This window comes from Nannobrachium achirus, assembly GCF_963921795.1.
Source record: "Nannobrachium achirus genome assembly, chromosome: 7".
NCBI lineage: Eukaryota > Metazoa > Chordata > Actinopteri > Myctophiformes > Myctophidae > Nannobrachium > Nannobrachium achirus.
In genome coordinates this window covers 25,869,361-25,887,360 of record NC_137816.1, presented here as the reverse complement: position 1 = coordinate 25,887,360, position 18,000 = coordinate 25,869,361, and the positions used below count along the sequence as shown (strand labels likewise).

The window sequence follows — 18,000 nt, the reverse complement described above, 5'->3', positions numbered from 1 at the left end:
CACTGGCCTACTGATGCATACTACAGCGACACACAAAAAAAAATCATCAAAGTGTTTTGAGCTTCGATCTGCTACTTTTACTATTATTGAATTAGAATCTTTTTGGACATACTGTACGGTTTTCACTTGAATATCACTGTTGAGATGTCGATTTCCACGCTGATCAGATGGAATGATTTATTCATAATCATGGTAGCATAATAAAACAATGAACATTTAAAGCACTGACAGTTAAACCCCAAAAGGCCTCTCCCAGCATGCACCAGCCCAACCCCCCCCCCCCCCCATGGTCATTGACAACGACCACGTTCTCATCCAATAGCAGTCTTTTCATCTTGACTATCTTTCTTTTGTCCCCCAAACCCCAGTCACTTCCTTTTCCTTGTTTTTTTTTTATTTATTTTTTAAATCCTTTAAATATATTTTAATATAAAACAAGCCCACATATGATGAATTCGACCATGTTTTGTGTGTGTGTGTGTGTGTGTGTGTGTGTGTGTGTGTGTGTGTGTGTGTGTGTGTGTGTGTGTGTGTATGCTGTGAGTTAACCGCCCCAATCCCGCCCTCTCTCTCTCTCCTCCTGCTGTGTCCTTGAAGATGATGGCGGCAGCCAATCGGTAGGTACGAGGAGGAGTCACACGGCTGAGGTTGGAGGGTGCTTACGTTTACTGTCTCTGCCTCCTCTGTTCTCGATCACACTCTCCTTATGAACACATCAAGATCCCCGCCCCCCATAAATCCAGGAGAGAGCGCGAGTGTGTGTGTGTGTGTGTGTGTGTGTGTGTGTGTGAGAGAGAGGGGGTGGGTGGGGAGATGTAGACAGCACTAAGACAAATACACCACCCCTTGGAACAGAAAAGAAGTAGAGAAAAAAAAGACATATATTAAAAAAAAAGAATCAAAAGACAATAGTTTGACTGGAGGAGTTTTGGAAGCTTGGCAGGGGGTGGGGGCAGGGGGGGTAAATCTGGAGCGCTGTTGACTGGAGGCACTTTGGCACAGAACGAAGGCCCCACACGGATACACACGGGGGGGGGGGTTGGATGAGAAGGCTGGGATGTGATGGAAGAATAGTATCAGGGATATGGAGGGGGGGGGGGTGTTAATGAAAGCATGCAGAGCCACTCGACAACACAGAGATCCAGGATTGAAGGGCTCAGAGAGAGAGAGAGAGATAGAGAGAGAGAGAGAGAGAGAGAGAGAGAGAGAGAGAGAGAGAGAGAGAGAGAGAGAGAGAGAGGAGAAATGGAGGGAAGAGTGATAGATAGATATATAGATAGAGCACCTGACAAATACGTGGAGGAAAAGGCCAGCCCCCCCCCCCACCAATTATTGTCATGTCCAGGAGAGGAGGAGGAAAACAAGATATTGATCTCAGAGTGGCAGAAGAGGAGTGAGTATCTTGGGCCGAGAGAAAGTTAGAGAGAGTGCAGCGCCAATGTGAAAGATGAGAAATACAGTCATGGACCACAGAGGGGGGAAAGAGAGAGAGAGAGAGAGAGAGAGAGAGAGAGAGAGAGAGAGAGAGAGAGAGAGAGAGAGAGAGAGAGAGAGAGAGAGAGAGAGATGCGAACAGTCCAGCAAAAGCTATACAACACATACAGGAAACCGTCCTTTAATGGAAGCAGAGGAGGCTTGATGGACAGCAGACGGGAGGTGAGGAGAGGTGGGGGTGGGGGCAGTATTGCAGTCCCACAGATCAACAACTTGGTCAGGTGGAGGTGTTGGTAGTGGTGGTAGTGGTCCAGAGGTGGGGGACAGGTGGACAGACAGCCTCCACCCTCCTCTTCCTCATACTTTCTGGGCCATCTATGGCTGCGTTTGTCCTCCTCCTCTTCACCCCCTCCCCCCCCCTCCTCTTCACAGGTAGAGCTCCTTGGCTCTGATATGCTGCAGCTTCTCCCTCAGCATGCGGAAGGAGGGCCGGACCACACAGTCCAGGGTCCAGCACTGCTTCATCAGGTCGTAGACCACCGGCGGGCAGCCATCCGGGGCGTCCATTTTGTAGCCCTTCTCCACCCGCGGCACCACCTCTTTCAGGGGCTGTGGGAGGAAGAGAACAAGGTGATTCTTCTTTAAATTTTTTTAGTTTGGGAACAACTGATTTAAGCAAAGCTCCCACAAACAATGACACCTTGTAAGATTTTTTTTTTTTTTTAAGTGACATTGCAGCTCAATAACTTGAAGCTATACAATATGTCACTGGTAGGGTAGGACCACAAGTGGTTCATAAGTGGTACTGCCTGAGGGTCAAAATTCAATTTCTCCCCTCAGCGAGCAGGCATGCTCTGATAGCTCAGTGGTAAATAGTGTGTGTATGTATATATATATATACAGTATACTGTATATATATACACACACATATATATACGCATGCGCATGTGTTGTTTGATGAGAGACAAAAAAGAAACAGACACGCGCACAGCCGCACGCACACACACACACACACACACACACACACACACACACACACACACACACACACTAAAGAAAAGAAAGGCGGACACCAGGGTCAGTGTGGTGAGGGATCTAACTGATGCTCTCGGCTCACTTTCAATGAGTGCAACAGTAGAACAAGCTACAGTTTTATCATTATTAAGATGAAAGGAAAAGAAAAGTGAGGAATGTGGGGTAAGCAGCTACTGTACAGTCACATGTCAAGATTCCTGTGATCTTAAGAGATCTTGTGTAAGAGAAAAGCAAGAAGAATTATAGGAGATGAGAACAGAGTGGACATTTTTTCTCGCCCTTCAAGATGAGGGAACGTCAAGAGTGAGTTGTGGAGGGATATGTGTCTGATTCTATCAACATGGGAGGTCTTCCAGAGAAGACAACTAATATACTCATTGCTTGCTTGGAATCACCCTTGCACTGCATTTCTACAATGAAGCCTGCCCTCTGCTGGTGTTGTGAGGTCACAGTTCACGGACAGTTATATACCATAGTCACATTTGGACCACTTTCGAATTTGTTGCGGACCACCACCTTCTTTACTTTACTAAGTGTTGAACCAAAGTGCTGTTTTGTCAGGAACAAAAATATACTAAAATCCCAAGAGAAAAAGTGCAATACAAAATAAACAGGACAACATTATTCTTCCATATTCTTTCATTGTGCAAATGAGCCAAAAGTGAACGGAGGTGAAAGTGTATTTCGCCAGCACGCCAAAAGGCACAGTTGATCACAGGATATTACAATGATATTACGTCATTAGTTTCCACTGTAGCGTATATGTTGTTAGTGAGCCACAGGTAAGATTACTTACAATTCTAGGATAAGGCACACGCCCAAAAGAGTAGATCTCCCAAAGCAGGATTCCGTAGCTCCACACGTCAGACTTGGTGGAGAACCTCTGTGGGATAGGAAAAGAAAATACAAATTCTCACTGGGGGAAGACTATCTTCTTTTGTCAAATAGATGGTCATCTAACTGCATCAAATCCATCAAACAGCATTTGCAAATTACTGACTGTAATATGTTTTAGTATCCAAGAGTTTACCACACAGGATAATACAATGAGTCAAAGACGGTTCATACTGTAGTTAGGGGTGTCTTCTAAAAATCGACGAATCGACGCGTCGTTTTAAGCCCCGGGAATCGACGCCAATTGTTTGAGTCGAAGCGAAAATATATATTTTTTTATATCACCAGTTAGCCTACTACTGCCAGTACTGCGGTGCACTGCTGGACTGGTGTGGTGTCATGTACTTCCAATGAGAAGTAGCAATTGGCGAACAGTTATTTATTGTCTCGCACCAGCGTCGGGTTGAAAGTGAGACGGAACGGCCAGAACGGTTCAGACCGCCGCTTCGTTAAAACATTCAGAGCCGGGAAGGTGTTCCGTTAAGAGGAGGAAGCACGCTGTCAAAATCCCATATTAAATAACCTGCCACAGCACAAACGCGCGTCCACGAAGTAGTAAACAATCTTCTAAAGTCAAATTAACATACACAAGTGTAGGCTACAAGTTACATTTTCTAATTAAAGTGCTTCTGAATTGTTCCAGTGTTGTAATCCATGATGAATGATTTTGTTTCGCTGTGTTTGCGTCCATGACATGTCCACACTGCTGGCTCAAGCGGGAGCTGTGCCTCCACCTGTTTATGATCCTTTTCTGAAATGAATCCGTTCTCGACACTGACTCATTACTCTGTCAGTGCTCTGTGTCCCGCGACTGCGGACTGGATGCCATCGTTCATCGTTCAAGAGAGCGGAATTGTTCGCGAATGTCTCATCTATAGGCTACTGCACGCTGCCGAGAGACGGGGCAGAGTTGAAACAGCGGAGATGTTTTATTTGTTTTAACGGTGTGTTATAACTCTATGGTTGTACACTGCTATGCAGATAACATTTGTGCTTGCGCACCGATATCACCGAAAACGTGTATTCAATTCATCTCTTAATGTATTATTCTATTATGTTGACGTGGTTTAAAGCAACACTTTTTTTTTTTTTTTACACAAAGTAGACTATAAAACGATTCGTCGACGCGTCGGATTAACCCCCGCGACTCGAGTCGACTTCATAAATCCTGTGTCGAAGACAGCCCTAACTGTAGTAGCGCTTTTATTCCAAAGCGCTTAACATAGATTGTACATTACATTCACCCTTTCACACACACATTCATACATCGATGGTGGAGGAAACCCTGCAAGGCACCAACCAGCACATCAGGAGCAATTAGGGGTTCAACGTCTTGCTCAAGGACACTTCGTCACTAACTCTGGGTGAGCCCAGGATCGAACTGGGAACCTTCTCCACCCGGCCGCTCTGCCCAGAGCCGCTGCTAGGCACATGTATGTACAGTATGGTTCCGAAGGCCTAAATAATCACAGCATGCATGCGTGATGCCAGATGCATTCTCTACTTGCGTGCCGATTTTTAACACGGTGCCCTGCTCACTGTGCTCACTGTGCTCACTGTGCTGAAGCGGCCTCTCCCCTCTCCCGGCCCCGTCTGGCAGTGAGTGAGTAACGTGTATGGTTGCTGTTACAGCGTGCAGAAGCAATCTGTAATCTGTGTCTAATATCCTAATGTTTAACTGAGTTAGAATCACACGAAGACATCTGACCCAACCCGAAAACAAGCATGCGAGGGTTTTAAGTGGGTAACTTGGCCTGGTGCTATGCGGTATTGAATCCCACCCATCTAGTACCCCAGGAATGTTAAAGCAAACCGAAACAATGATCAATAACCCCTGTCAAGTACCCAGGTCAATCAAGAACCTTCTCCTCTCACCTTCTCTCTGAGGGCTTCGGGTGAAGTCCACTTGACGGGCAGTTTGGCAGTGTCCTGTACAGAAGAGGCCTCCTTGGTCAGGCCAAAGTCGCTGACCTTGGCAATGTTGTCATCGGATACAAGCACGTTGCGAGCCGCCAGGTCCCTGTGGACAAAGTTGTTGACCTCCAGGTACTCCATGGCCTCACACACGTCACTGAAACACACATGGAATCCACCGTGCATCAGTAACATGTGAATGTTTACTTTCAGAAGGTGGCTAAAAGTGATATAAGGGCAGCACTAGAACACATACAAATGAAATGGAGAAGACACAGCCAAAAAAACACATTCAATATTTAGAAGCGCTAGAATTACAGCATCGATGTTGTATGCCGCCGCCAACCAGTTGCCGCATACAGTTTGGGTTTTATAATGCACGTCAAGTATCTCGGTGTCCTTCTTAAAACTCAATTGAAAACCTAATGAGATTTAGCATGATTTTGTTTATGCTAAATGTACTTAACTGGCGAAGGACACTTACAGAGAGAACTTCAGTAGGCAGTCGCCACCCAGCACGGTTCGTCCTCGGGAACGGAGGTAGTCAACTAGACTGCCCTGTGGAGGGGACAGGGACACAACAACTTTAACACAGAATCTGACGTAACATTTAGGTTGAAAACTGTGGAGAGAAACCTGGCTAGATGTTAGACGAAAGAGGAGGGTAAGATGACAGAAAATAATAATACAACTAGTAAGCAAGAGAAAACAATATACTCTGGTATGCTAATGATGCATTGGAAATGTAAATTTACATAAAAACATTTAAACATTGGCTCTTAATGCACACATACATGGCAAATATATCAACTTCAATTTGAACCAGAGGAAAAACTAGTGGGGCTTGGAGGGTGGGAGACTCTGGTTCAGATACAGACAACAGCACACTGGGACAGGGCTCTCAGCAGGGTGCCTACAACACATTTAAACCACAACCAGTGGTTCTTAAAGGACAACTTTGTTTCTTTTTTACAAAAGGGGTTTATGTTTTTTTTCATTTACTGCTTTCTATCGTTTTAGAGATTTTTATTTGAGTGGGAGGGATGCGTACAAGTGGATAATTGCAGTATGTCTTTTTAGACATAATGGCCCTCATTTATTAAGACACACATTACCTACAAGCTCACAGCATGTCACTTTGTGCCACGCTGCTAGCTTGTACATGTGCTATTTTTGAACATTTTTAAAACATCTTGAAAGTGCTGATTTCGAAGGCATTTGTAGAATCGGCCTCAGGTCTTAATGGGTTAATAATACTGTAGCTTTGTAAATTAACAGATCTACTAAGAGCTACCAACTGGAACAGGTGGAGGAGTGTACGATGGAGAAGTGGTCAGACCTTGGCCATGTATTCTGTGACAATGTAGAGGCTGCCTCTCTCCTCCACGATCACCCCCAGTAACTGGACCAGGTTGTTGTGCCTCAGTTGCCTGTGGGTGGGGCAGACAGACAGCATTGAGGGGGGGGGGGATCACAATAGCACTGTATGGATGCTTGTTTAGCAACAGTAAACAAAGAAATATATTTACATATCTCAGGGGATAACTGTAAACAGGGAGTAGGCCTAATCACAGGATACAAAGTGACATTTCACACAAACCATCTCTTAAATGCTTTTATACGTATGTACAGTACACAACATGGCTCAGCAACAGACATGCGCACATACATGTGCTCATGCATGCACATGGCAAAAGATGTATTAATGCAATTAACTCCTTGAACACCTTAGTAGTAGAATCCTCTGACCCCCGCCGCTACTTTCTCTGTAAGTATTACCGTATGCCTCTATTGAGCTTAATTCCAATATGTTTTGTATTGTGTTTGTATTGTGTATGTATTAGATGCATCACTGATGCATTGTGTACCATGGACCACAATGAAAACAAGCCCCTGGAGCTTTTTGTGTTATCCTTTTAGCATAAACTTTGAACACGATTGTAAAGAGTAAAGGTTGTACAGTCAATCAATCAATTAATGCAACAGAAATGCATGCCCAGCGTCACTCATCAAAAGCTTACGTCATGACAGAAGCCTCAGCGATGAATGCCTGAGCGGTAGCATCGTTCTTGATGCATTTCACTGCCACCTTGGTCCCTCTGTAGTCCCCTACCATCACATCTGACAGGAACACAAACACACACAAGATTTGTTTATCGGGAATGCAGTTATCCGTGTGCCTAGAGAGCAAATCAGATTCATTGAATGGGTGAACAATATTCGACCAATAGACTGATTCTCAATGTGTTCGTATATAAAACATTGCTAGTCTATTAGTCGCCATTACACGATCTGATTACAGTATAATGGATGTAGCTGTTACGGCGTGTCATTGCAGGAGGCAAGCCATTTATTATAAGGTCTGTTTGTCTAGCCAGTGTTAATCTTGCAAACTGATCAACGCCACATTTCTTAATTCTATTATTTATTTGTATGCCATTTATCTTTTATTAATCTTATGGAAATCAAAGGGGCTCAGATCAGGCTGGATCCTTACCCAATTATTGTAACATTTGTCACAGATACATCATAGACGATCACAGGATGGCCACATTAAGTTCCACAAGTATGCACACTGTTCCCATGGGATCTCAAGATCCCCCATTAAATGTTTTCTTTTACAGTGGAATATTGTAAAACATGTCAAGCATGACACGCAGCTCCTCACCTCCAAACTCTCCTTTACCGATGGTCTGCAGTAGTTTGAGCTCTTTTCTGTTGAGAGCCCAGCCACCTGGAGACACAAGAAAAAACAAGCAATAAAAAACAGATAGATGTCTGTGCAACAAGTCAACTAGAGGCAATACCACATAGCGTAACCATGGTGGTGTGCATGTTTTCTCTACTTCTCAAGTATGAGACATTTCCATTTTCACTATTAATTTCCCTTGATTGAATTTAGAAGAAATTATATAAAAAAAATCACACCCGTGTGAACTGAGCGGTGGTTTACGTATTACCTTACTGTACTTTACTGTACTGTATACTGTACCTAACTGTACTGTATACTGTACTCTACTGTACCTAACTGTACTGTACTGTACATATTCTGTGTTCTATATCTATGAATTCGATGTGTTCTAGATCTATGAATTCTGTAACCTCCCCCCCCCCCCCCAGGCTAGTCTCAACAGCACCCTCTTACCCACCAACCCCTCCCCCCTTCCCCCCTGTGTGTGTGTGTGTGTGTGTGTGTGTGTGTGTGCGTGTGTGTGTGTGCCTGGCCTGGCCTGGCCTGAAAACAGCGCCCCTCCCTTAACATGTGTGGTCATAAAAGGTACTACACCACAGGCTTGAGGCTACATACAGACCCACCCACATACACGGATACATACACGGATACACACACGGCCACTCTATGGAGACGGTGTGACCACCGCTCAAAAATAGTGAGGAATGAAGAGACCTCGTGAGTGACCTCAGTTATGCTTTGAACGTTGCACTGTGTGTATCAGAATGTTTTGAGTCTGTGGTAATGGAGCTTCTTCATCTTCTCAACTAATGCAACATTTTACGAAGCATCTGCGACCGCTGATTATTTCAAAGGTACACAACACTCATATTTTTGTAATTTTTACCAAACTTTTCTCGTAAGGCACGTTGTTTGACACTTGTCGCACAAAGCATAAATTGAGTGTGTTTCAAACATGGATCATTCCAGATGTGCAAACCAACCAACTCATCTCAAGGTGCATTCAAACCGGAATTACTATTATGTGTTCAGAGTTGTTCAATGACAAAGCAAAATCGTGGGTGATCTGATTGTTATTGACCAACACTAGAGCACATAATTCAGGTCAATTTGGTCACATGTCAGGCCATTTGTAAAAGGGGACCTTTGATGTTGAGGGCTAGCTAAGCTAGGTCTGGTGTCTGCTGGGGTTGATCTGTCCCCAGACAGTCAGCACAGCAGTCTCTCTGAGTGAGATTAATAACCCTTAGCCTACTCGTGCTAGGACAATAGCACAGCATTACAGAGGACGAGTGAGAGTGTGTATGTATGTGTCTGTGTGTGTGCCCATGTGCTGCATGGGGTGATCTTGGTATGCATGTCCTTACTCCTGGAGAACTCATCCTGTGCCGCCACTGTTCCCTCCATCAGCTTAGGTTTAATCAGCCTCGTGCACAGCCCATCAGCATCTTTGGTGTAATGCTGGAGAGAGAGAGAGAGAAAGACTGCTTTTATGGCAAGATTGGTTGCATCGATTAATTTTTTTGATACCTCCTCAACACATCATTCAACATGACATTTGCTGACCAAATCAATATTATTTGAGGATAAAACATAAATGTAAAGTAAAAAAAAAGCCGACCTGACATTTTCCCAACCAGAAATGTGGATCTCTAATAGAAATATAATAAATACGTTATTTGTCAGGGGAAATCTCGCTTCTGCGAACGCCCATCATTTCGACCGGAGGGTTAGCGACTCACTCCACGGAGGTTAAGGTTAGGGTGAGGGTTAGAGTCGGGTGTCGAAAAGATGACATGTAGTAACAGCGACACGCCCCCGATAGTATTTCAAAATAGTTTTACTTCTACCCCACTACATCTCAGAGGAAAACGCTCCCGATAATGTTTCTGCAATTTGTGCATTTATTTAGAGGAGTGGATGGTCCAGTCTAGCTTTTGCTAATCTGAAGAAGAACAGATAGATACTCTGATCGGTCTAAAGCAAATGAAAAGGAACAAAGCAGAGAGGGCGCTGTTTTCCCTTTTCTTTGACGATGGTTAGCCAGATTGAGCTTCTGCTGAGGTGCAGGTTTCTTACCACCTACTGCACACATTGTCAACTGGAACCCTATAAGCAGTATACACACAAAAACATATTGGACAATACGAACAGAAGTGGAGGGGAAAAAAAGTCACGCCTGGGGGTGCAATATGAACAATGGTGTCTCAGAGACGGAGACAGAGGAAGAGAGAGAACCAGATAAACAGCCAAACTCAGCAGTACGCAGTGCGCACCCAACAAACAAACATAACCACATGAACCCTGCTGTCCCTAATTTAGGCACATAATTTTTTATTTTAATATCAATATGTCTCAACATTTTTATTTGTCGTACAGCAAAGTATCTACTGTAGGGCTTAAGTGCTTAAATAAGACATTCCATAACAAGATGGAATCACAAGGTGATTGCTCTTTCATTCCATTCACCAGACCACAGCTCGTCTCCACACGCTGCTGCAGAGAGGAGAGGTGGTGGGGGATGATGATGAGGATGAGAGCTGAATGTGGGAACCAGTAGGAGAGGAGTGCTGTGTGGGTGTGGGAGAGATCGCGGACGCTGACCTTTGACCCCCCAGACACACAGCAACAAACAAAAGCTGCGGTCAATAGAAGCTCATCTCCCCAGTCAGCAGGAGTCAAGTGCAATCCTCCACGCTGCCTTTTGTCAAACTTTATTGACACTCAGTCTTTTCACATGCCCTTCCTACAACAGGCGGTCACCGGCTCACCGCCAAGTAATAGCACCCCCTCCCCCTTTCACCCAGGGGAGGTGGGCTTTCAGTGTCTTACCCAAGGACACGGCAGCGTGGCTGACCCCATGGTGGCTGTATTTATCACATACAGCCAGTGGTGTAAAATAATGTACTAAAGTACTGTACTTACTTACTGTATTTTTACTTTCTTCAGTATTTACAATTTTCAATACTTTTACTTCTAGCCCACTACATCTCAGAGGAAAATGTACTGAAAACTTTAGTTGCTAGTTCCTTTCCATTAAGTAAAACTTGTGAGCACTTCTTTCACCAGTTTATCAAACACAGCAGGTCTAAAATGTCTGACCTCCTAGTGATATTGATTCTTTACCTCCTCTGCAGGGAGATGAGAAAGCACACAGAGTAGTTACGTACACTTGTAAAAATGTTGAGTGCTAATTTAACTAAAATACACAGAAATGGATCCATTGCTGCGTAGTGGTTCAGGAGGCGTCCTTCCTCAAAGACACACTTGAGACAGGGGACCAAATACTTGGGACGTTCACATTTGAGTCGTTTAGCTGATGCTCTGACCCAAGGTGACACAGAGATGGATTTAGATATAAGTCTAGCTCCAGGACACTGGGACGGGACAGATGGGCACAGTGGGGATCCAGTTTAGGACTGTTTCCGTTCCTGCGGCAGTCGAGTCTATCCACCGGATGAGGCAGGCAGCTGAGCTCACTGGGGATCCAACCTCTACAACTGCTAAATGGCGGTAAAACGTTGTGTAACTGAACTGGCCATTAACCACTTTAAGTCCTACAGTATATATACAGTATATATATATATATACTTTGTCACATGATGAATAGCACAAATAGCCATTCTACAAGCTTTTAGAACGGCAATTTTAGAAAAAACTCGACTATAATGGTTATGTTCAAAAATACCATCACAACAAAAGAGTTGAAAGTAATTAATCAATGGATCAGGAATCAGGAATGCTCGGGTGGAACAGTGCTTAAGTGCCTGGCCACCACTGCAGAGGTTGTGGGTTTGAATCCACCGTGGTGCACCTGGCTTTGTCGAGCGAACACAATTGCCCCATGTTCAGGGGAGGGAAGCGGGGCGGGGAGGGTTGAAATGGGCACTTTTTGGCATGTAATCCTACGGGCTTGGGCGCCACCTGTCATCAGGGAGAGTTGGGGTTGGAGGAGTAGGACGAAGGCTTTACGTCCTCCCGGTGGGGGCTCCTCACTGGTATGTGAGTCAGTAGGATGCATGATACAACAGCAGTGACAACACAGAAATGTGTGTGGGCCGGAATCAATTGGCATAAAGACTAAATTGGGGAGAAAAAGCAGGTAAGAGGCTAAAGGAAAAATCTTCCCTTTTGTCAACACAAAAGGCAGGGCAAATGTACATGCACAAGACATTACACTACAACTCCCCCATGCTGCCTATTTACTGCTCCTGTAAGCTGGTGTCTGATACTTATTTGGGAGTGTCATTTTTCTACCTTTCTTTTCTTTTGAATTGTACGTTAATTGGATGTTTTGTGTGCAAATTCACCCTCAAGGACCATGCTATTTGTATATCTCATCAGTAGTGGACTAGACCAGGTACCATGATGAGGTACTACAGTGCTCACCAGCAGAGGGCAGCAGAGTGAAAGAAGTGCTGGAGAGTGGGAAACAGCAACAGCTCAAGAGACAGTCATGTCAGCACATGAACAAAAACAACCTTCTCTGACTGTTCCAGTGCATTCTTCACAGCTCCAGTCATTTCGCCCTGTCATTAAATAGTTTCACGGGACATTCGAGAACAACTACATACATTTTGTGCACAACATATTGGGAAGCACTCTCTCTTAACTTCCACAACTCTGCAATGTCTTGAGGCTTATGAATCCTTCTTGAACACCACACCTCTTTATCAGAGCTCAGTTTATAAAATATTAAGACTATTTGGACAATATTGAATTATCCTGTCTCAACTGCTTCAAGGCTTAAAAAAACCTTCTTTGATCTGTCTGCTGTAGCGCTTCATGGCGGAAACCAAAATCTTGTCCAAGCAATATCTTATATTAGCTTCTCACTGTATTCTTTTTAAAATATTATTTCTTCTCTTACTTAATATATTATTACATTTAGGACAACAACATTTTGGTGATTTTATTTATATAAGTTAGTGACAAATAAAACGTTCTTGATTCTTGATCTTGAAGAAAACTGCACAAGTACGTTAAGTCATCATGTAATTAAAGTGTGTACATGAGCCACATGAAGTCAAGTCCCTTTTCTGCAAAAGAATCTGCAGAAATAGCAGATCTACAAGCTTACATCATGTTGTGAGCTTGTTTATCCCCTATGTTTGGCAAAGAGACCCAGTCAAAGTAAGGTTTGTCGCAGATAGTATGTGAACGGTCACAGCTTGACCGTATCTCTGTCTGTCTGTCTGTCTATAACGCCTGACACTTTGGTTCCCCTGACACATCACTGTGACGTCACTGTGATGTCAGGGGAACCACTCTAACAGAATGAGTTTGTTGCTCTGACATCACACTCTGACTTCACTGTGATCAGGGAATCCCTTTTATGCCCATATATGGAGATCCCTGAAGTCATCAACCTTAAAGGGCGAGGTCGCATGTCGCCATGAGGTGTCTTACTAGTATTTACAGTAGCTGTGTGTGTGTGTGTGTGTGTGTGTGTGTGTGTGTGTGTGTGTGTGTGTGTGTGTGTGTGTGTGTGTGTGTGTTAGATGAGCAATGTAATGAACAAAGGACACAATGCTTTTGGATTCTATAAAAGTTCCTAAACAGTATGGAACCACTGGAATATCTGAATTTCATGCAACCATTTAGTGTAGTTTATTGTGTGTATATTATGCCCCTGAGTCTCTCTACAACCATTTACTGTAGTTTAACGTGTGTATATTATGGCCCTGAGTCTCTCTACTAACAAAGCAGACAACCCCCAAAATATTGCTTACAAAATAACAACCTATAGCTATGATGAGAAGTTGAAAAATTATGTTATGAAAAATTGCTGACCGTCTTCCACTGCTAATTTGGCCTTTAGAATGTTTTAGACTAGAGCATTGGTTCTCAAAGTAGCATCAGGTACCAGTGGGTAGTTAATATAGCGTCACAATAATAACGTGATAATAATAATCATAAAATGAACACCATATTTTATTTATACATTGGCTTTTTAAAAATAGCCGATATAGAAGCTCATAGCGAGTCATTCATGCCGCGCTTGTAGATAATGTTTTTCTTTTAAATCTTGAAAGTTTGTGCAAATCTTTGATATATATTTTGTTCAAATTGTTGCAAATTGTCCCAGAACCAAACATTTTCAGATGGGGGAGATCCGCAGCCGAATATATATCATTTTGGGCATAAAAAGGTGTGAGAAACACTGTTTTACAGAGTACATAATGTAGGCAGTACACAGGCGATCAGATCTCAGATTTGAGCACAGCCTCTTTCATCTCCCTGTGCTGTCGACACATTTACCATAAAGTGCTCATAGAAAAACATCTTGCGTATCTCTATGAAAGTACTACGGTACTTTGGAGATAATGTTGCGTAATCAGACAGAGGTCTGCCTATGCGAGATAACAATCTGGCTGCCAACAGAGCAGACACTGCACAGTGCACACACACCACAAAGAGCATAAAACACTTACTAACAACTGTTTCTTCCTCCTACACATTAAGCATACAGTTGTTGTTGCTGTTCTGACATCTATATAAAGCTACGGTTGTGGTGGCTGGTGTGTGCCAGTGGCAGCCAGGCATGCAGATAAGCCCATATATGGACCGGGCTGATAACATGGCACTTCATATGCGCAGATCAGCATATGGTATGCCATATATGGACTGGAATGATAACATGGTGCGTTATAAGCCCAAATATGGATATGCCTGATGCAGATCAACATAATGATGCCCATATGTGGACAGGACATTCCCAACGTAGCGCTGATTGGTGCACTACCCTACGTCACGTGAAGCTTGGCCAATCCCTTCTGGATGTCAATTTGTAACCCAATTTCGGCCATTCAAACCGTCGATATGACACATTTGTGAACCCCACACGTGTGACATTCCGTTTATAACGCTCACATTCCAATTTTAATATATAGGATAGGATATGATATGGACTAGACACACCAACATGTTCATGGTAGGAAATGTAGTATCATTTGACTTACATGCTGTGTGTGTGTGTGTGTGTGTGTGTGTGTGTGTGTGTGTGTGTGTGTGTGTGTGTGTGTGTGTGTGTGTGTGAGAGAAGCATATTGAATTGCCTTGTTGAAATGTGCTATACAAATAAAATTGCCTTGCCTGTGTGTGCGTGTGCACTGTGTGTGTGGAGCCTGTTGGGACAGGCCAATGGAGCAGTGCAACACAGAACATGAAGGGAAAATACACAAGAATGTAAAGAATCCCCTCATCAGCTAAATAGAGAGAGAGAGAGAGAGAGAGAGAGAGAGAGAGAGAGAGAGAGAGAGAGAGAGAGAGAGAGAGAGAAAGGAAATAGGATCGAATGAGCGAGACAGATAATGTAAACACACACGCACGCACACACACACACACACACACACACACACACACACACACACACACACACACACACACACACACACACACACACACACACACACACACACACACACACACACACACACACACACACACACACACACACACACACACACACACACACACACACACAGAGAGAGAGAGTGGGATAAGAAACAAGCCTGCAGAATGTGAAGGATGGAGAGACAGAGACAAGAGGAGAAAGGAAGGAGAGAGGGATGTTGAAGGACTGATACAGAATACCCAGCAGACACTTTGTCTCCATGTCTCAGTGTAGCTCCCTCTCCCTCTACCTACCAACTCATCCATCTGTTATTCAGGGGTGCACATAACCTTTTGGGGCTAGATCTCAGGAGCAACTGGAGATGTTGCTTGGTACGCAGTACGCACCCTAAAATGTAAGGTCATCATGACCAAATAGGAGGCTGCAATGCAAGCGTTTCAGTGCTGCACATAACATAGTTATGTAAAACCGAGCCATATCCCATATGAATATTTTTGGCGCATATAAAAGCAATGAATAAATAGAACACGGCAGACAACTTTTTTTAATTGACGAAAATCAATCAGACTGCAGACTGTGTGTGGCAGGACTACTGTTCTGAGTGAGAGCAACGCTACTACTGTAACAAATAGATGTGCTGTGCACATCCATTAGTCACTTAGACAAAATAAATGATAGTAAAGAGAATAGTGAAAAGACGGCAGAAATACTGCATAATTGCAAACTAAGCGTTATCTGAGCTACAGCTTTTACCACAACGTTAGATTACGCATGGTCATTCCAAAGTGTGTACAGTACATTAAAGATGCATGGTTTTCATATCATCATAAACATGAACTTTGGCTTAAATCATGTGTTTAATCCATGTGGGTTCTTGTTTACTTTTTCTAACAGCATGTCGGCATCATTACAACTTGTCATGGCAGTTTGGTAGCTCTGTTCCGAGAGCATAGCAAACAGACTTACTCTAAAAACGTTTCACAATAAGATTCCCTTGTAATGATTAGTCAACACTAGTTTTATTTCTAAGTCTACTCACAGGAAGTACGTGCATTACATGACGCCAGAGACTGAGCTAGTGTCTGATGCTGTAAAAAAGCAGCCAGTACTGCTAACCAACAGTGAGAAACGCCTCACGGAAAATAGCAGATCTATGCGATCTACAACGCACTGTGTGCAAGAGCGCTTCATTTCATTTGATCAGCCACGCAACATTTATATTGACCACGCATGCACACTTGCACACCAGTTATGTGCACCCCTGGTTATGATTATAGGACCTGACATTTATTTGCTTGACCCAGTACATACTGTACATGTGTTGAATCACACTCATTTGCATAAGCACATACTGATACCATGACCATCAACTACTTGACTATCAGGTAGACTGATGTCTGTTCACAGTGATACATGAGGCATGTTCTATTCCTACTCATTCTGTTCTTCACCATGTCCCATATATCTTCAGGCCACGTCATGTGTCCAGTACTGTATTATATTGTGAGTAAAGTAAATTAAAAGGCTTGAGAATCACTGTGCTGAATGGAACAGAGCCTCCATAACAATCATTGGCAACACATGTGAAGAGCGTTCTCTGTCTCTCCTCCCCTACCAGTGCTGATTGGAAATTAATGACTCCTGGTGTCCTGGTCGCTTTGTTGTCACCAGAGTAATACAGGGGAGGCGTCACGCTTTGATCTCGCTTTGATCTCGCCGCAGACCGGAAGTCACGTCGCTGGAACCTGGTGACATTCCTACAGCTCTTCAGCCCCGTCCACCTCCATTGTAACCGAGACATTTTCACTCGCTGCTAAGTAGACTAAATCACGTCTTTTACACCCTTTTAACGCATTCACGGGCCTCTCCAAGTTAGGCAACATTATTATTTCACGTAATGTTTAATGGAAGAAATTGACTTTATTGACTTTTAAATTATTTACTTTACTGTCTCCACCAGCCGAAGGCATGGGGGAGAGTATGTTTTCCCCTCCGTCCGTCCGTGCGTCTGTGCATCCATGCGTCCGTGGCGTGCGTCCGTGTGTGTGTCCGTGCGTGCGTCCTCGCAGTTTGTTACCACCTAATCTCAGTCGCAGTTGGCCCGGTCGCTGCCAAAATGAGCACACACAGTCCCTGGATGCCAATTCAGAACCTCTGACCCACATTTTTCAAATGGGCCTGTTCTAGCGCCACCATGAGGCCGATGTTCGCAAAACACATTTCTGTACACTACTCTTACAGATTTTGTCAAAAAATCCTACAAATCGGTAGGCAGTATCTCGACAGTCATGTGATCGACATGGATCTTTCCGATTTTGCATATTCCATCCTGATTGGCTAAGATTGGCTTCCAAAGTTTGTAGGATTGAGCCTTTTGAACAAAATGCCTCAAATCACAAACGCAAAGTGCAATTATCATGAAATCGCACACACACATTCCCACTAGGCCGAGGAAGAAATGCCACTTAATGTTTTTTAAATCAGCCTCATGGTGGCGCTATAACAGGCCGATTTGTGGTTTTACCTATAACTCCACCTCCACCGATCAGTGTCAAACTTTGTACACGCACTCCCTAGAGGCCAAGGAAAAACCTTTTCACTGCATTTTTCACATCAGCCTTTTATAGCGCCACCTTTGTGCAGACTTATGGAAAACCCATTTTTGGATATTACT

The 18,000-nt window shown here is 43.7% G+C and overlaps 1 protein-coding gene across 1 annotated transcript in view; it reads right to left on the bottom strand.

Annotated features, from left to right (window-relative positions):
* Positions 1-313: 313 nt before the first annotated feature.
* cskl (c-src tyrosine kinase-like) overlaps positions 314-18,000 on the bottom strand; it is a 37,093-nt gene continuing 19,406 nt past the window's right edge. The window contains exons 5-12 of the mRNA XM_080729784.1: positions 9,337-9,430; positions 7,946-8,011; positions 7,299-7,398; positions 6,617-6,707; positions 5,762-5,835; positions 5,239-5,434; positions 3,266-3,352; positions 314-2,043 (exon numbers count right to left, since the gene is read on the bottom strand). Of these exons, the coding sequence (XP_080585910.1) occupies positions 1,861-2,043; positions 3,266-3,352; positions 5,239-5,434; positions 5,762-5,835; positions 6,617-6,707; positions 7,299-7,398; positions 7,946-8,011; positions 9,337-9,430 (891 nt within the window). The 3' untranslated portion in view covers positions 314-1,860. The remainder of the gene's footprint in view (positions 2,044-3,265; positions 3,353-5,238; positions 5,435-5,761; positions 5,836-6,616; positions 6,708-7,298; positions 7,399-7,945; positions 8,012-9,336; positions 9,431-18,000) is intronic.